We start from the raw sequence: 18,142 nt of genomic DNA on the forward strand, positions 1-18,142 counted from the left end.
TAGGCCTAAGAGGTGGTTCTTTTGTTGTCTAAAGAGGTGGTTTGTACCAACCACCACCGACCAGTGTGAGCACATCCCCTGAATGCTATAGACATGAGAGACACACATCTGTAACACTAGGCCAGCTGTAACAGAGGTACATGAATAACATGAACAGTCTGTATACTTATACATGACTTTCAAATGTACTGTTATTAGCACACCTACATGGACATGTACATGTACACCATGTAGTTCTTTGTTATGGAAACTATTCTCTTTGTACACGTACTTACAGGAACCAAGGAAACTACACTGATAAAAGATACCAGTTGTCGAGAAGGAAGCTTTCGACAATTTTTCACCAAAACAGCAATATTAATATTAATTATACAACATACCTTTACAAACATGAGGGGCTGGTTATCCTTAGTCTTGCAGTACACGCTCATCGACTTCCTGTCTCGGGAAAACTCGAGCGTGAAGATCTTTTCAAACTCAGACTTGGATGCTTTGAAACAGGCACATGATTTGTCATGTGCAGTCATATCCGATCGATCCACCCCGAGCACGTTAGCCTTCTCCGCTAGCACTTTGAGGGCCACTTCTGTGGGTTCTCCTATCTTCTCGTAGATCTGCTTACGCTGTGTAATAAGGGGGGGGGGAAATTGTGAATATGATTAAAAGCCAGGTGTAACAGCTTGGCTTTATTATTATGAGTGGATGGTGTTGTTTCAGGACGCCGGTTTTGTCAACAAATTTAGACATAGCACAAAGCTATGCTTTATTTAGTACCGAAATAAACGTCATCATCAACAGCACACACACGTATACAGTAGCTAGTCCCGCACACACACGTAGCTAGTCCCACACACACACCATACGCACACATGTAGCTAGTCCCGCACACACACCATACGTACACAGCAGCTAGTCCCGCACACACACCATACGTACACACGTAGCTAGTCCCGCACACAAACCACTCCTCGACTCACCTCATTGTAGTCAAGGCCAGAGTCATTGCAGAGCATACAGATATCCATGAACTCCTTGAGGGCATCTCTGTACTCTCCACTCCTCACATCCGCACCACCACATAAGCTGCCACGGAAACAACAACAGAATGGATACATATAATTATACAGACTATAATACAAAGCAAAGGCTCTAATGAATTAATTTTATAGACTTCGGCATGTCATGTGACATACAGGAGCACATGCTCTATGCATTAATTGTTTCAGCAACGAGGAATTCCAAATGTTGTTTCGACACAATTTAATTCGGAAAGTTGTTTCATCATCAACAATGCTGACACAGCAGCTCTACAGTATTGCTTACAGTTTTCCTTCAGGAGAGTAGGTGGAGCCAGTCGCTTCGAACTCTAAGAACTCAGCCTTGTCATCAGTGGCATCTTTGAGCACAAACAGCTGCAGTGTGTGTGTGTGTGTGTGTGTGTGTGTGTTGTCATACAGCCAGGCTAGGAGTAAGTCAGTACATGTATAACAGTGAGCAATAGCATGATAGCTACATTGTACAAAGCTGTGTTTCAGTAACGAGGAATTCCAGAGGTTCTTCAGCATAGTAACGCTCAGAAACAAACGTCATCACCAACAAAGCTACATGTACATACAGATACACACAGCATACTATGTAAGTCTACTACTACGTGTATAGAGGCTACTGGAGAAGTTAACTTTGAACAGGGTTTCATCTAAGATTCATAGTTAGGAAGGAATAAGCTGCATGTGATATATGGTTAGATCACAATTATTCCAAAAAATGGAAATACTTAATAAATGTATGACTGACTCACCCTTCTAACTGACATCTGATTGGTTGTCAGAGTCCCAGTCTTATCAGAGCAGATCACAGACGTACAGCCAAGAGTTTCGGTGGCATGAAGATTACGAACAATGGCGTTCTTTTTAGCCATTCGTCGTGCTCCCAGAGCCAAACAGGTGGTAATGACAGCTGGCAAACCTTCGGGAATGGCGGCGACTGCTAGGGCCACAGCAATCTTGAAGTAGTAGATGGCACCTTTGATCCAAGAGCCACCGTGGGCAGGGTCAGAGAAATGGCCGATATTGATAAGCCAGACGGCGATGCAGATTACGGAGATGACCTGAGGAAGGGGGCGGAGCATGATATCATGTAACATACGAGAGCACATGTTCTATGTTGTATAATACAGGTAGAGGAGGCTATGCATTGTTTCAGCAACGAGGAATTCCAAATGTTGTTTCGACACAATTAAAAAATTCAGAAAGTTGTTTCATCATCAACAATGCTAGTACAGTACAGCCACTCTACATGTATAGTCTCCTTTTTTCCCTTCCTATATTTTTTGGCAAGTAAGTCCTTATCCTATTTTCTTTTTTAATTACACACCTTTGAGAGCTGTGATCCAAATTCGTCCAGTTTCTGCTGAAGAGGCGTCTTCTCGTCCTCAGTGTTCACCATTTGATCCCTGATCTTCCCTATCTCCGTCAGGAGGCCAGTTCCAACCACCACTCCGCTAGCCTTGCCGGACGCAACGTTTGTGCCCTGTTGACAAGTGTAGAGAAATGGAAATCAATCACAGCACTTCACAACAAATAAGTTTTAGATAGACAATAACGTTCCCAGAATTTTAAAAGCAGTGACTATTTTATATAACAGAATGTTGCCTTTTCTCTTTATAGCCTAAGAAGGTTTTTGTCTTGATCAGTGTGGGAAAATCCCTAGATAGCCATTTCAAAATGAAAATATGATTAGTTCTTAGAAATCTTTATCGCATGACATGATGATAATTATATCAAGGACCACCCAACAATTCAATGAAACACTGGCTACGTTTGGAAGGTTATGTAACTTAGTTCATATTTCAAGTGTTGTTAGGCAACCAAGCTCCCCCCATGCACTCACAGAGAAGAGCATGTTGAGCTTGTCCTGGTTGACTGCCTTTGTGTCAGGAATGGCGTCAGTGTGCTTCATGACCGTGACCGATTCACCCGTGAGAATGGACTGGTCGATCTTGAGTGTTGTAGAGTGAATAGTGATGAGGCGTATATCAGCTGGGATCTTATCTCCAACTGCAGGAAAATAGGCTTAAACGACGAAACAGACCTGACAATTACTATAACTCGTGGCCGCCCACGCGCTAATAAATATTGTACTGACGGGCAGACTATAACAATGGCAGCAATGAAGAGGTGGCCTACTACTGACACAAGGTCAAACACATGCTATGGAGACTTTGGGGCCTGGCTGTATTATGGAGGTGGCCTGCTAACACAAATCCAAACACATGCTATGGAGACTTTTGGGCCTGGCTGTATTATGGAGGTGGCCTGCTAACACAAATCCAAACACATGCTATGGAGACTTTGGGGCCTGGCTGTATTATAGAGGGCTGCTACAATAGACAGGTTCACTGTACATGCATACGTATGCTAACACAAATATGCCTCAAGAGCTAGCGGCTTATTTTTGGACAATTTGGGTCCTAACTAAGCATTGTTCTAACCACGCCATATTGTAGCACTACCAAACAGCTACTAAATACATAACATTTTTTGGAATCTGACATTCGCAACACAAGTTATGGACAATCCAAGATAGCTCCGAAAACAGGTCTGATTTAGAAAACACCCACTTGACTATTGTACCTGATACTTCCACAATGTCTCCAGGGACCAGCTCTTTGGCTCGTATGCTCGAGACTCCGCCCCCTTTCCCCTGGCGAATCACTTTGGCCATCTCCGGTTCGTACTCCTTGAGAGCCTCGATTGCTGACTCGGCATTTCTCTCCTGCAGTAAAAGAACAAAATCTAATTAACCCATGCATCACAAATATACAACAAAAAATAAAAATAATAACACAAATTGTTACAATAATTATAATAATTATAAGATATTATAGCACTTGCCTGCCATACTCCGACGATTGCATTGGCTATCAAAATGAGAAGAATGACAAAAGGTTCGACGAAAGCTGTAGTCTGGTGATCACCGTCCTCAAACCAAGCCAGAACCTGTAGAGCAGGGAGAGGGGGTCATATCTCAATGAAATACAGAGAATACAATCAGTGTACACGTACATGTATACCGCCTCACCTCAGCTCTAGCTAGCTACACTGTCCACTGTGTTTCATCCATGTGCTCTTTGGACCATGTGCTCTTTGGGACATGTGCTTCTAACCTAGGTATCATGTGACCCAGCAACCTACTTGACATGCTCAACTGATCCTATACTGTGATAAAATTTAATGGGCAAAGATTAGCATCTCTAGCTCTCTAGTTCGCCCCTGGTCTTTCCCCCCCTATTCTTTTGAGCACTGCCCCAAATTCAGCCTATTATGCTTGTCCTTGAAATCATATAAATACTCTTTTTATGCCTGGCCCAGCATAATTTTCAAGGGCCTATGTATCTCAGAGGATGTGTTACAAAAGCTGGCTAGCTACCGGAGTATTCACAAGTGCAGGAATGAACACCAACAGAGCACTTTCATTCCAGGAAGCAGTGTACAGTGTTTACATGCCAACTATCTCTTAATGTAGCCACACACAGAGAGAGAACACACACTTGTTAGCTTCAGTAAAGCTTATAATTACAAAGCCACATAAAAGAATAATACATCAAAGGCATAACACAGTACAGTACATACAGACATTATGTAACAAACTTTTTTGTGTGTGCAGTCAATCGATCAATAATTTGAACTGCAGCTGTGTCTATTCAGACCATGCTAGGGTACATTGCATTTAATATCGTATCACTAAAATATTTTGCTGGTGAAAAACCTTTGCGAATGAGCCAAATCAGCAGAAAAGTTGACCCTTTGCAATCTAACTGGCAAGGATCGTGTGTATTTACCAGTACTAATTTAGGTTTTGCGATTTTATTGTTGCGAATTGATCAACCCTCGCAAAGTTTTGCTCACATATGTTTGATGTTCGCAAAACATTCTAGTAATACGGTAGGAACAGTGTCACATTACTGACTGTACAAGGTAGTGACTGGACAGTTACTATTCCTCACAAGTAACTGTAACATTTCAAAGATTCCAACAGAACTATGGTATACAAACAGTATCAATAGAGTACATGTATAAAGCTCTGTTTTCTGTAGAGACAGTTATTCAAAACAATACTCCCACAAAGTCAGATTCAGTGTTTATAGAGTAGAATTTGTGTAGGAGCAAGAATGGGATGTGCCTATACTAACTATTCACATGGCTACCTAAGGAAAGACACACACACACACACACACACTTTAACAACAACTTACAAACGAGATTACGGCCGCCAGGAGAAGAATTTTCACTAATAAATCGTCGAATTGCTCCAATAAAAGCGCCAACAGAGACTTTCCTGCATGGCAACAGCAACAGATGTGTGTATCATATAATTATATTGATGTTATTTAATACAGGATGTACATGCCAGTGGTTCCTATGGGTACTGATGAAATTCAATAAAATTGCATATTAACCACATGCAGTCAGCATTAAGTTATTGGTTAAAGTTACAGTTATAGTGATAGGCCTTACCTTCTTCTGCTGGCAGCTCTGTTAGTCCCAGGGCGTACATGTGTGTGTGTGTGTGTGTGTGTGTGTGTGCGTGTGCGTGCGTGTGTGTGTGTGTGTGTGTGTGCGTGTGTGTGTGTGTGCGTGCGCGTGCGTGTGTGTGTGTGTGTGTGCGTGCGTGTGTGTGTGTGTGTGTGTGCGCGTGTGTGTGTGTGTGTGTGTGTGTGTGTGTGTGTGTGTGGGGTCATACACAATAACATTATTACAACAGTGAGTGCATGTTGACAACCGAGGGCTCTCATGAAACCAGATACCCTGCCAGGAAATATCAGGTTAATAGCTGCTTGTTGAAAACATATCACAATTAATACAACACCCACGGATGTACATGTAATACTATATGCACCATTACCACAATAATACGTATAGTTCCAGAAACAATTTGTGCACATTAAGCAGTCATTTGCCAAGAAAAAAGGTGGTCTCTGATATACTAATAGCAAAATGGAAGTAACATACATTGTATAGAGGAAGGCTGTATAAAGGGTGTGGAAACAGGGCAGGAAGTAAGACAGGAAGTAGGACAGGAAATGGATACAATGGGAACTGAGTAAATTAAACACTTGACATCCTCTTGTACCACAAGGCCCTAGGCTGCTCAACAGTGCATGCTATTATACTGTACTGCACTACAACTGCTTGGGTACATAAATATCTATTTTTTGCAGCTATGAAAATGTAATTAGCACCCAATTACATACATGCTAGTATTACAACTTATCACCTACCCCAAAACCAACTAACAGTGTGCTAATACCACATCTCTATCAGCCCTCTCTACATCCTCATCGACACCAGTACAACTTGTGTATTGCACGAATGCATCCAAACTGGGCCCATGTAATGCTACATAGAAGCACATGCTTGCCTACCATTGGTGCCGAAACGTTTTCTTTGCTCTGCCACTCTTTGCTCTGATAATCCTTCCGTCCCATTGACTTGGTAATGATCTAAGATCTCCTTTGTCGTCTTCGTGTAAGGGAGATCCATTATCGTCTGTCCGTCCAATGAAATCTCACGATCGATGCAAACTTAAACACGTTCAAATTGAAGTACGTACACTGACTACACCACTGTTGCTACGACACTTTCGTTATGTTTATTCAGTGGCTGTGAATATAAACTAGACACCAAGGGCAATGCTAGTTGACTTAATCCAACAGATCCAGCTGAAACAGGAGAACGTCTGTCACACAAGCACTAGCACTGCGTCAACTTATAAACTTGTTTAGCACGATGGTTGGGCTGCTTTTAGGATGTACATACGTGTGCAAAACATTAATTATATTCATGCGGTTTCCTAAGATTACTAAGAGTTCATCTCCGTATATTAATGATTCCATGTGGTTTAGTAAGATTACTAAAATACTTCCCGTATACTAAACACTAGTCATCACCCAATGAACTATGCACACACCATGTGTACGTGTATAAAGGTGCCAACAAATTATTCATTACACGTGGATATTAATTAAAGTAAAATTATTATACAGCAATGAATTAATAATTAAAGCAATGTCCTGGATGCAACGCAGGGAAGGTGTCAACTAAAAGGTTACAAGTCATCGTCATCTTCGTCTGGTAAAGCAGTATCTGCTGCGGCTTTTAAATCTTTTTCGTATTGTTGTGCAAGACAAGGGTCCATTTGAACCTCTGGTGGTTCTAGTGCAGGGGCTTCCACCAACTCTAGATTAGGATCTCCAACCAGTTTCCGTGCCAGCCATAGAAAAGGTTTCTCGAAATTGTAATTGCTCTTGGCACTGATGTCATAGTACTGCAGAGAATGAAAACATCATAATAATAATAACTCTAGAGCAAAAGAGGATGGAATCATAGTTATCTTACTTGCAAATTTTTCTTTCTGTGAAAGACAATAGCCTTTGCCTTCACTTTGCGGTCTTTCACGTCTACTTTGTTCCCACATAGTACAATGGGAATGTTTTCACACACGCGGACCAAATCACGATGCCAGTTGGGAACGTTCTTGTAGGTGACTCGAGAGGTCACGTCAAACATGATGATGGCACACTGCCCCTGGATATAGTAGCCGTCTCGAAGCCCTCCAAACTTCTCCTGACCAGCTGTGTCCCACACGTTGAATTGTATCGGACCACTGTTGGTGTAAAAAACCAGTGGATGTACCTCAACGCCAAGAGTGGCTGGAAAAAGGACATTTATACATGAATAAATACATCTCAATTTTTATCAATACTTACCAACATATTTTTTTTCAAATTCTCCAGTCAAGTGCCGTTTTACAAAGGTTGTTTTTCCAGTGCCCCCATCTCCGACAAGCACAAGCTATGAATAATTGAGGTATTTATTATTCGTAGGGATTTCCAAATAAAGCACACCAGAACTCACCTTAAAAATTGCTACAGGCTGCACCATTCTCGTATACTTCTCTTATACAGTACACTTGTCTGTTAAACTATTATGGGGGAGGAAAATTTATAAATATAAATATGTAATACACAGAAGCAAAAATATTTGACTGAGAATGCTTTCTCCATTAAAATGATGGATGATGGGAAACTAACGTATCACTGATCTCTTCTACAAGCTAAGGATTACAAGCACTCACTTAGATTTAATTCTTTCTTGATCTTTTCTTGATGAGTGACCTTCTATGAACCCGGCCAGACCAGTTCCAACTGGATTTAAGCGCGCGATGGATCATAATTATTGCACATGCGCATCAAAGACAGTCGCCGCAATGCTATCGCGCTTATCAATTTTAAAATGTTATTAAAGTTACTGTACACATGTGACAATACAATATTAACGCAGGTAGAGTCTAAGATCTAGTAATCATCAGTTCCATATTCGTCTGGAAGAGCAGTTTTTGCTGCAATAAAAAGCTCAGCTTCGTATTTGCTTGCAAGTTCAGGGTCCATGTAAACCTCTGGTGGTTCCAAAGCCGGGGATTCCACCAGCTCCAAATTATCATCTCCAACCAACTTTCTCGCTAGCCATAGAAAGGGCTTCTCGAAATTGTAGTTGCTCTTTGCACTGGTGTCATAGTACTGTGGTGAACAAAGGCACCATTATATGAAAATACATAATTAAAGAGTATTCAACCATGCTTTTATTACGGAATAATTTGCAATAACTGATCTAAATACAATATACATGATTTTAGAGTAGATTAAGCTCAGAAAATACCTGCAAATTTTTCTTCCTGTGGAAATCAATAGCCTTTGCCTTTACTTTGCGGTCCTTTACATCCACTTTGTTCCCACATAGTACAATGGGGATACTATCACAGACACGCACCAAATCACGATGCCAGTTGGGAACGTTCTTGTAGGTGACTCGAGAGGTCACGTCAAACATGATGATAGCACACTGCCCCTGGATATAGTAGCCGTCTCGAAGCCCTCCAAACTTCTCCTGACCAGCTGTGTCCCACACGTTGAATTGAATTGGCCCTTTGTTAGTGTAAAAGACCAGTGGATGGACTTCAACACCAACTGTTGCTGTGATATGATTAAAGTGATAACTGAAAAAGAATAATTGTAGCAAAGTTCTTACCAACATATTTCTTCTCAAATTCGCCTGTTCTGTGACGTTTTACAAAAGTCGTCTTTCCAGTGCCGCCATCTCCAACAAGCACAAGCTGTAAGAAAAGTTATCATTATAGTCAAATATAAGCAAAAAGAATTACTTTGAATGTAGCCAGTGGTTCCATATTATGCTAAGATTTCGGTTTGCTTGGATCTGTTTGCTGATTCTTTAGAGCTTGGTTTTAGCTGTAATGCATTAGTATTGTCCATTTATACTACTACTTTGAGAGCAGTTTGAGCTGCCCTTGTGTGCAGTTTGAGCTGCCCTTGTGTGCAGTTTGAGCTGCCCTTGTGTACAGTAGTGTAGTCATCATACTTCTGAAACCGGTTAAGACTGCAAGATTCATAGCATTACAAAACAGACTACGGCACATGCGCACTTGATTGTTCAATAATAAGACGCCCTGCTCTGGCTTAGAAGCTGGATGAAATTAATCGGCCTGGTCTCGAGGCTAGATGAAAACAGGAATGTGTTAGTTTTTCCGACGACCTTTACCCGTAATTCGATTGACTACAAACGAGACCCGCCCACTTCTGTGTGCAAGAGATCAAGAAAGGTCAGACAACACATTTAGTATCAACCAAGAAAGCATCATGAGCGTCTCTATTTTCGTCTCCTACGAGCCTGATGGCAGCCCTTCCCTTCCAGACAAAGACAGAAGACCGATTAATCTCATGGTGAGCTAGTAATCTGGATATGGATACAGTGTACTTTATATATTTGCAATAGTGTGAGTGTATACATTAACTTTATAGAGGGGTGGGTTTTATATAATTATCTTGGAGACAGCAGTACTTGCAGTTCCTAACAATTTCCTAACAATTACTTACACTCTTATCGAAATCTTTTTTTTGTAAGACTTAGTCTAAAAATGCTCATAGCTGATCAAGTATATACTTCCTCACTTTATCATATAAAGAAATACTAATACTAGTAGGTATGCAGTAGCTGAGCTGAACACAATCCATGATGCTATAAATCCCAACCATGAAATGTCTAATGTGCAATCTTTTTTCCGTTTGCATTTTTTTAATCTACACTTTTGCTAGCTAGCTAAATTCACAGCCAGGGCACTCTCTGTGTAACCTGATCCGAGTCCAGGCGTTGTATCACTACTCACATTCATGGAGGTCTAGTTGCAAGTGCACAATAAGATAGCTCAGCTTGCATTATGTTAGTGGCTTGCAGAGTCAGGTGATGCATTGTGAAGGTCCACATCGTGTTGCATGTTTATCCTTGCAATTGTATATACATGCAACTGTGAAAGCTTTACTGTGAAACTGTCAGTGTAACAGTTTCTGGGGGGATGTTAGCCATTGGCATATTGCTACCACCAAGTGGCTTCTCCCATGCAGCTGGTGGCCTGGTAATTTGTATTTGCAAGGTTAAACCTATGGCTGTTAGTGTAAGGTTGAACCTATTAGCCTTATAGGACTACTTTGATAGTTCAGTCTTCAATGGTAGTGCTAAGTGAATGTTGTTTCCTTTGATCTCACTATTAAATTAACACATCTCTCACTTGCACAGAGAGTTTCAATTTACAGTGGCCCTCAGTACGTAATAAAAATGATTGTATCATCTGGTTTTGTGTGCTACAGGTGTCACGGTTACAGCGAGGAGAGGATGTGTTACTGAGGGTGTATGAACAGACCAAGGGAGAGCTGAGACAACCACACACCGAATATGGACTATTCTGGCCAGAGCAGAAGGTCAGTTTACTGGAAGGCAAGGTTGATCTGCTATATTGTTAAGGTAGCTTGAAATGGCCTTGGATCTAGTACTACAGCCTTGGATCTAGTACTACAGCCTTTAGGGCAAGGTTGATCTTATTAGACAGTGAATGTTGTACAAACATGTTTGTAGAAGTCTACTAGGTTAGTGAGGCCACCTGCCTCAATTGAGTTAGATGTCAGTAAAACTACAGGTGGTATTTGTGGATAGACCACATGACTTGTGTACACATGTGCAGGGCTTGCATTAAATCCAGGTGCATAATTTTGAGAAGAGAGCATTCATTCCTTGTAACCGGCTGTATGTATAATATTATAGTTGTATCAATTTTGGAAGTCACCAATAATTATGAATTAACTCTGTTCGTCCTTCGTCACAGACGTGGATTCTTTCTAACTGTCTACTAGGCCACGTCCAAATCTTCTCGGGGGCTAAGCTCATCCTGAGGCCAAAGAAAAGGCAGCTGAGAATAAGGTATGAAAGAAATAAGATAAAATATTGATAGTCCAGTGGAAACAAATTTCTTAGTAGGATAGAGATTAGGATGAGAACAATGGTTGAATTTGTATATCCCTTGGGTCACAGCAATCGTGTCAACATGTTAATGGTTTAGTTCCTACGGTGATGTGGCACCCTCAGCAATCTCTCCCAGTGATCTATAGCTAGAGCAATTAAATAAATGCCTGTACTACACGATGTGACTTGGCATTGAGTCAGACCAGTGAGTGCTGAGTGTACTGTAGTCTTGCTTATGAAACTGTTGTTGCCTAGGTGATGCTTTCGGAGGTGTGTTATTGTGTTTACCGGCTTCAACACGCCCAATCAGATTCACGCTTGATCAATTGATAATGTATTTTAAAAACACTATAATTATGGTAGCCGTGATTATGAATACGAGTTAATTGATATAAGACACTGTGAATATATGTGCAGTACATTGCAGCTTGTGTGGCCATGCTGACATGTGCAGCTGTGTCGTAAAATTAGGCAATCCGTTCATTTTCCTGTCTAACCAGAAAATTAAAGTTATTTTACAAAATTAATATTTGCTAGGCGATAATCTGACATTGATCTCCACCCTTCCTTCAGGTTTCTGGACGGATCCTCCAAGACTATTGCAGTGGACGAAACTAAAGTGGTGGGTTCAATGTCGCGTATGTGCGTATGATTGACCTCTGACCTCCTTCAAACACTTTCTGAATACGTAGTATATGTGTCCCTTGTATAAAATATATTAGATGATAGCTATAAATAATACCGTAAAGAAGGTCCTTTATATCATTTTTTAGCTACAGAGGTTGCTGTGGGCCGGCCTATGTGTTACTGTTAGTAAGAGATCATGACCACGTCCACTGGCCTCCCTCAATTAACTTTATATCCCTCAGAGGCTCTTTTGCATGAAGATAGGTTTTAGGTAGTAGTACCTAAAGAAATAATTACGGTTTTATACTAGAGAGTTTGCTATGTGTATATAGAGGAGTGTCCACCCTAAGTAGAACAGAGACTGTTAAGACATGTTTTGCACTGAGTGTTTCTTTGATTACAGGTGAAGGAGTTGGTCGTGGACCTGTGCTCACAGCTGGGACTGTCACAGCCAGTAAGTACAGTAACTGCATGTAATGCCATCATTTAATGGCTGACACTGCACGTACAGGAGGAGTTGTCTCTGGTGGTGTCTGGTGACTACGCTGTGCAGAAACAGTGAGTGTAATGACATCATCTCTCTCTTGTTGTCATGGTAACATGCCCTCCCTCCCTCCAGCCACCCAGCTAAGATGTCAGTGAAGAGAGTTGGATCTGCATGTGAGTGTTATATACATACATGCACTTACTGTAAAGCCGTGGCAGCTCTTGATCTCTGTTTGGTTCGATTGTATATAGCTCAGTTGTTTAACCCCTTCTCTCCCACTGTAGCTCCGCTGACATAACCTGTTTTAACCCCTTCTTTTCTACCATTAGTATAACCTGTTTAACCCCTTCTCTCCCACTGTAGCTCCGCTGACATAACCTGTTTTAACCCCTTCTTTTCTACCATTAGTATAACCTGTTTAACCCCTTCTCTCCCACTGTAGCTCCGCTGACATAACCTGTTTTAACCCCTTCTTTTCTACCATTAGTATAACCTGTTTAACCCCTTCTCTCCCACTGTAGCTCCGCTGACATAACCTGTTTAACCCCTTCTTTTCTACCATTAGTATAACCTGTTTAACCCCTTCTCTCCCACTGTAGCTCCGGTGAGTGCGCACAAGATGCTCCTCACTTCCAAGAGAGACTCTAAGAGTGCTGGCTCTATCAAAGACTTCATCTCCAAGGACACGCCCCCACCACTCTCCCCTAGCTCTCGGAGGAAGGTGAGATCATGTGACTGTCATGTGACTGTCATATGATACTATGTACACTGCAGCAAAGACCCGGCAGTGCCAAGAAACCTCAATATTCCACCTGGACAGTGAAAAGAACCAAAAAGTCAGTTATCAGCTAACTCTTCTAATGTACGTATATAATAATAATATTCAGCACTTTTTTTACGTACCGTATAGCGCGAAATTTTCGAGGGGCTTAATTTTCGCGCATTTCGTGGGTTAGAATTCTACACAAAAATTAGTCCACGAAAATTGAATTACCTGCTATAACATGCATAGATTTAAAGGCATAGCTTCCGGTAAGCAGTCATTCCACGAACATTGTACAACGAAATAGCTTTTAGAGGCTAATCCACGAAATATAAGTGCCTCGAAAATTTCGCGCCATACGGTATCTCTAGTGCAAAATGGCTGATCTAAGCACACCATATTTTAGCACTACCAAACAGCTACTAAAAATGCATATTTTAGCTTTGAAATCGGACGTTCTTTAATACAAGTTATGGACAATCAATTTCTTCCTTGCAGACAAATCTCCAAGAAGCACCAGATACGCCTGGACACCCCGTGGTTGGACCCTAACAAGACGCTGGCAGAGCAAGAGGTGACCGTGACTGACGAGCTCATACTCATGTACAGGTTCTATTACAACCTGGATCTGAAACGGTGGGTAAACTTGTTGAGTGTGTACAGTATTACCTGAGCAGGCAAATAATATACCGTATAGCGGGTAATTTTTGTTGGTGTAAATTTTCTGTATAAACTGCCCAATTAATATTCGTACAGCTCACAGGATAGTTACGTTGATCGTATTGCGGTAGAATAATTTCGTAGTTTTAATTTTCGTATGATGCTCTACAAATATACGAAAATTTACACCATACGAAAATAACCCGCTATATGGTATCGGCCTCCTATGGAGTGATTTACTGGCTCAAGTTATGACCATTCAAAGTAATTTACAGGTTATAATAAAATATAACTAATTTCTTTCCGTGTAGTGGCTCACTCAATGTGGACATGCTCTTCAAACAAGCAAGGTGGGTGTGGCAATAAGACAGTGGGTGTGGCAATAGACGCAGTGGGTGTGGCAATAAGACAGTGGGTGTGGCAATAGACGCAGTGGGTGTGACAATAAGACAGTGGGTGTGGCAATAAGACAGTGGGTGTGGCAATAGACGCAGTGGGTGTGGCAATAAGACAGTGGGTGTGGCAATAAGACAGTGGGTGTGGCCATAAGACAGTGGGTGTGGCAATAAGACAGTGTGGGTGTGGCAATAGACGCAGTAGCTCCCTATTCAAAGTTAACTAACTAATGGATGCTTTTGGTTGGACAATGTGAACTCAAGACATTAATTTTGTCCGAGTGTCCTTTCTCGATCGAAATTTCCATTTTTAGTGTAAAAATTACTCCATCTCCGTTCCCCATTCCAGGGCCACGTATCTTGCTGGGGAGCTACTCTGTTCTCCCAATGACATGGTTCGTCTCTCCGCCATCCTCTGTCAGATCACCAAGGGCAACTACTCATCAAACAAGTACGTATATGTATACGTAGCAGTCTCACAATATACACGAGTGCATTTTCAGCATCCCAGTTTTTAATAATTATGCAGTGAATTGTATACTTGTAAACAGCCCACAGCCATATACGTATGAGCAGTAGATTGTGACATCTAGTGTAGCATCTTCAAACAGCCATAACTTTTGTTCTGGTGATCCAATTTAAAGCGATTTTCCGAAAGTTTGAAGGAACTTGCACATGACCAAATTTCTTGTTTTTGGTACATCTGAACTCCTTTTAAGCTTGAATTAGAAAACTACAAAATCATTAAAATTGAATCACTAGAACTTATGTTAAAACTGTCCTTTGGGGCTTACCTTTAGTGTAGATTTCTACTTGTGTTCTGCTGTCTCTTCTGTGTTACTATAGTTACTGCTGTCATCTATACATGCATCTCTCACACTGTAGATACTCTCCTGACTCCCTCACTTCTCTTAAGAACATTATAGCTCCCCCGAAGTGCAAGATAAAGACTATTGCCAAGAAGATCACAGCCGAGCACACGTCCTTGGAGGGGCTCTCGAGTCAGGATGCTAAGTGTTGGTTTGTGAAACTCTGGTCCTCACTGGAACTATTTGGAATGGAGTTTCTCTCTTGCACAAATACTGACACCAAGGACAAGGGACTCATTGGTATCTCAAAGGACAAGGTGAGGGTGCTGTAGTCTTGCGGTACTAAGATGGTCAGATCCCCTTTTCACTAACATGTGATACGTTGCAAAATAAATGCTAAATGTACACTTAAGATAAGCTACACTACCTAGCGTGTTTTTCTCCTAGAGCTAGCAACATTACGTATTGTATCCTCAAGCAATCTATAGTTACATGGAACTATACTAGCTAGCTTAAGTTCCCTGCTCAACATGCACACTCAATTAAGTCTCTTGGTATATATAGTAGCCTTCTTTAATTGTTGCTGGGGCAGCTATCGTTTTAAAGCTACGTATCTCACCTTACCTTGTTCTCTTTGTTAGATACTGTTTCTGTATCACAAGAAAAGGAAGAACATCTCGTGGGATGCTGACAACCTCTCTCATTGGAGACATGTAAGCCACACCTACCTAGCGTACATTAGGGCTCGTATTACCCCACCCCTAATACAGGACTCTACCAAGGACAGTGTTTCTCTGACCCTCACTAACGATGGTAGCAGTGAGGTGCTCAACCTTTCTCTACCGGAGTACTCCGGGGTGCTGGTCGACTGTCTCGAAGGTGAGGCCCGGCCATCACTATATGCTGCAGTCAGATAATAATTGAGGCCCTGTCATGTCATGTGTTAAAGGGCCGGGTTGTTTTAAAGCTAAAGCTTAGACTAGTTAGCTTTCAAGATGCCCAAGGTATTATGTAAAATTATGTTAGCTTGAGGAACTCTATAATGTGTGCTGTAAAGCTTAGGCTACAAGTAGAATCTCTCTCTGTACTTGAAATGAATACTCTGTCTCGATCTCTCTCATGTTAGCGAGGATTTCTAGCAGTAAACATTTCTCTGAATAGTGGCCGTACTTGAAATGAATCTCTCTCATACACACCCACACACACCCACACACTCACACACACACACCCACCCATACACACACACCCACACACACACACGCACACACACACACACAGGCCATCGAGACCTTAGTGACTCGTACCCGGATCTCGGCATAATTAGCATGGGCTACCAGTTTGACAAAGAGTTGGAGGCAGCCATTAGCGACTTTGCCACTCAGACGAAGATGGACGCCAAGATAAGACGAGCCATCAACAGCCTTACATACGAGGACGTGTACTGGGCAAGCAAGATTGAAAACCCTCTGGTGAGAATTAACTATTATTTTATATGTTCTGCTATATATTGTGCATGTTGACAGCGTCCTATCACATACTTGTAGTACGTACATCTTGCATGATCAGATTACCACTACAATTTATTATTATATAGCGTGTAATTTTCGAGAGCCAAAAATGTTGTGTTTCGCTAAGAACACCTTTGTTAGTAATATTGAATATCCAAACATTTCTGTAATTGAAAATTTGTTCATGACTACCTGCCACGTTATACATGTATATGGTGTAATGGTATTATGGTATAATGGTATATTTATTTACAATGAATGGCCTGGTATTTTGTCAAAAAAAATCAGGCCCAAAATAGACTTTTGATTTTTAAGATACTATCTTAACGTGCTCATTGTATGCTCTCAAAAATCATAAAATTAACGTTATTGGACCAACGGAACTAAAGTTGTGGCCGTTTAAAGATGCTTCATTTTAACGCTGATAATTAATATAGACTTGTGTTTTATCAACGGCCGTGTGTACATAACTTGGCTAATTGTCCACAGCTGTCAGAAGAGGAGTTGTCTCAGCTGCAGTCCTCGTCCTGGGAGAACCCAGCCTTTGGGAACATGGATCAACTCATGGAGGAAAGGTGAGCTAGCTCCTCAAGAGCCTCTGCATGCAGCTGTTACCTGTCTCTGCTTGCATTTAAAGAGTTAATGAGTAAGGACAAAACAAAGTACAAATATAAAGGTAGCCAGCCCTGTACATGTGTACACAGGGCACAGTATTAGGTGTGATTGTTGGCATGTACAAACTCAATCTATGAATACTAACTAAAACATTTAAGCTGTAAGTGCAACTCACATTGGATGAATGTTATGGTGTATTGTGGAGGAGAAGGACGGGGCCTCTTTTGTACTATATATACAGTAGAAATCTATTCCATAATTGCATGTACTAGCTGGCAGTATTCACTAGCTACAATAATCTTTTCATTTTTTCTTACAGATTCCAATTTCTGGATTTCGACGAAGGCACTGAAGAGACTGAAGATAACAAGCTGCACACCCTTCAACTGCCCACCCCCTCCACTCCAGACTCCTCCCCTAGCCACACCCCCAGCCCCACGTTACGAACACATCACACCGCCCACAGCACACACTCTAACCCTAGCCCTCTCATCAAGAGCAGACACACACCCGATCTTTCCCCTAAGGCTAATGGAAGACTAAAACGAGCTTCACTACAAGAAGGACTATGTAATGGAGTCCAAGACACCTCGAAATTAAATATGTTTCGAAAATTGAGCGGCCACAGCAGAAGTGGGAGCAACGGTGCAAGCGGAAGTGATGGGAGCTCTGCGAGTATCCATAGCGATGGGGACAATGGAGTGGCTTCGGCTATACTGAGCGGGAAGAATAGGAGAGACCATGTTGGCTTAACTGACTTTAAAGCAAAGAGACCAGCTAGTTTTGCTCTGTGAATGTATATATATAAATTATATATACTTTTTGTTACATATTGTAAGTGCACTCAAATGTACAAAATACCACTTAACCTCACTTTCAAGCCGCGACTTACTTGCAGCTAGACTAGCATTC

The 18,142-nt window shown here is 41.5% G+C and overlaps 4 protein-coding genes across 6 annotated transcripts in view; 1 reads left to right on the top strand and 3 right to left on the bottom strand.

Annotated features, from left to right (window-relative positions):
• Positions 1 to 6,824, bottom strand: part of LOC135340376 (sarcoplasmic/endoplasmic reticulum calcium ATPase 2-like) — an 11,953-nt gene extending 5,129 nt beyond the window's left edge. For 2 of the 3 annotated variants that reach the window (XM_064536710.1, XM_064536709.1), the window contains exons 1-11: positions 6,425 to 6,824; positions 5,517 to 5,534; positions 5,255 to 5,337; positions 3,894 to 3,998; positions 3,633 to 3,774; positions 2,890 to 3,056; positions 2,374 to 2,529; positions 1,799 to 2,107; positions 1,324 to 1,412; positions 978 to 1,083; positions 381 to 623 (exon numbers count right to left, since the gene is read on the bottom strand). In XM_064536710.1, coding sequence (XP_064392780.1) covers positions 381 to 623; positions 978 to 1,083; positions 1,324 to 1,412; positions 1,799 to 2,107; positions 2,374 to 2,529; positions 2,890 to 3,056; positions 3,633 to 3,774; positions 3,894 to 3,998; positions 5,255 to 5,337; positions 5,517 to 5,534; positions 6,425 to 6,542 — 1,536 coding nt within the window. In that variant the 5' untranslated portion in view covers positions 6,543 to 6,824. Of the gene's footprint in view, positions 1 to 380; positions 624 to 977; positions 1,084 to 1,323; positions 1,413 to 1,798; positions 2,108 to 2,373; positions 2,530 to 2,889; positions 3,057 to 3,632; positions 3,775 to 3,893; positions 3,999 to 4,080; positions 4,203 to 5,254; positions 5,338 to 5,516; positions 5,535 to 6,424 lie in introns of those variants that run through there. The other variant, XM_064536711.1, reaches the window with a different exon arrangement.
• A 159-nt stretch (positions 6,825 to 6,983) lies between these two features.
• Positions 6,984 to 8,268, bottom strand: LOC135340426 (GTP-binding nuclear protein Ran). Its single transcript, XM_064536776.1, has 5 exons — positions 8,137 to 8,268; positions 7,917 to 7,983; positions 7,769 to 7,853; positions 7,398 to 7,711; positions 6,984 to 7,326 (listed from the first exon to the last, which is right to left on the bottom strand). Exons 2-5 carry the CDS (start codon positions 7,941 to 7,943, stop codon positions 7,108 to 7,110), a joined length of 645 nt encoding a protein of 214 aa, XP_064392846.1. The 5' UTR covers positions 7,944 to 7,983; positions 8,137 to 8,268; the 3' UTR covers positions 6,984 to 7,107.
• Positions 8,269 to 8,345: 77 nt separating this feature from the next.
• LOC135340428 (GTP-binding nuclear protein Ran-like) lies at positions 8,346 to 9,374 on the bottom strand. The gene is made up of 4 exons (XM_064536777.1): positions 9,220 to 9,374; positions 9,087 to 9,171; positions 8,718 to 9,031; positions 8,346 to 8,578 (listed from the first exon to the last, which is right to left on the bottom strand). Exons 1-4 carry the CDS (start codon positions 9,241 to 9,243, stop codon positions 8,357 to 8,359), a joined length of 645 nt encoding a protein of 214 aa, XP_064392847.1. The 5' UTR covers positions 9,244 to 9,374; the 3' UTR covers positions 8,346 to 8,356.
• Positions 9,375 to 9,637: 263 nt separating this feature from the next.
• LOC135340465 (uncharacterized) lies at positions 9,638 to 18,088 on the top strand. Its single transcript, XM_064536803.1, has 18 exons — positions 9,638 to 9,796; positions 10,718 to 10,828; positions 11,230 to 11,324; positions 11,940 to 11,988; positions 12,397 to 12,447; positions 12,505 to 12,551; positions 12,613 to 12,653; positions 13,080 to 13,201; positions 13,255 to 13,316; positions 13,742 to 13,879; positions 14,215 to 14,253; positions 14,648 to 14,749; positions 15,184 to 15,424; positions 15,749 to 15,820; positions 15,878 to 15,986; positions 16,386 to 16,576; positions 17,105 to 17,190; positions 17,550 to 18,088. The coding sequence occupies exons 1-18, from the start codon at positions 9,713 to 9,715 to the stop codon at positions 18,022 to 18,024; spliced, it is 2,115 nt and encodes a 704-aa protein (XP_064392873.1). The 5' UTR covers positions 9,638 to 9,712; the 3' UTR covers positions 18,025 to 18,088.
• The last annotated feature ends 54 nt before the right edge of the window (positions 18,089 to 18,142 follow it).

Source organism: Halichondria panicea, chromosome 8 (genome assembly GCF_963675165.1).
Source record: "Halichondria panicea chromosome 8, odHalPani1.1, whole genome shotgun sequence".
NCBI classification, from domain to species: Eukaryota; Metazoa; Porifera; class Demospongiae; order Suberitida; family Halichondriidae; genus Halichondria; species Halichondria panicea.

Coding starts and splice junctions, on each gene's coding strand:
- LOC135340428 (XM_064536777.1), bottom strand. CDS start 9,243: ATGGAACCACTGGCTACATTCAAA. Junction 9,172..9,219: donor AACCACTGGCTACATTCAAA/GTAATTCTTTTT, acceptor CTTTTCTTACAG/CTTGTGCTTGTTGGAGATGG. Junction 9,032..9,086: donor ATTTGAGAAGAAATATGTTG/GTAAGAACTTTG, acceptor ATCATATCACAG/CAACAGTTGGTGTTGAAGTC.
- LOC135340426 (XM_064536776.1), bottom strand. CDS start 7,943: ATGGTGCAGCCTGTAGCAATTTTTAAG. Junction 7,854..7,916: donor AGCCTGTAGCAATTTTTAAG/GTGAGTTCTGGT, acceptor AATTATTCATAG/CTTGTGCTTGTCGGAGATGG. Junction 7,327..7,397: donor ACAGAAAGAAAAATTTGCAA/GTAAGATAACTA, acceptor CATTCTCTGCAG/TACTATGACATCAGTGCCAA.
- LOC135340465 (XM_064536803.1), top strand. CDS start 9,713: ATGAGCGTCTCTATTTTCGTCTCCTACGAGCCTGATGGCAGCCCTTCC. Junction 10,829..11,229: donor TATTCTGGCCAGAGCAGAAG/GTCAGTTTACTG, acceptor CCTTCGTCACAG/ACGTGGATTCTTTCTAACTG. Junction 12,654..13,079: donor GAAGAGAGTTGGATCTGCAT/GTGAGTGTTATA, acceptor CTCCCACTGTAG/CTCCGGTGAGTGCGCACAAG.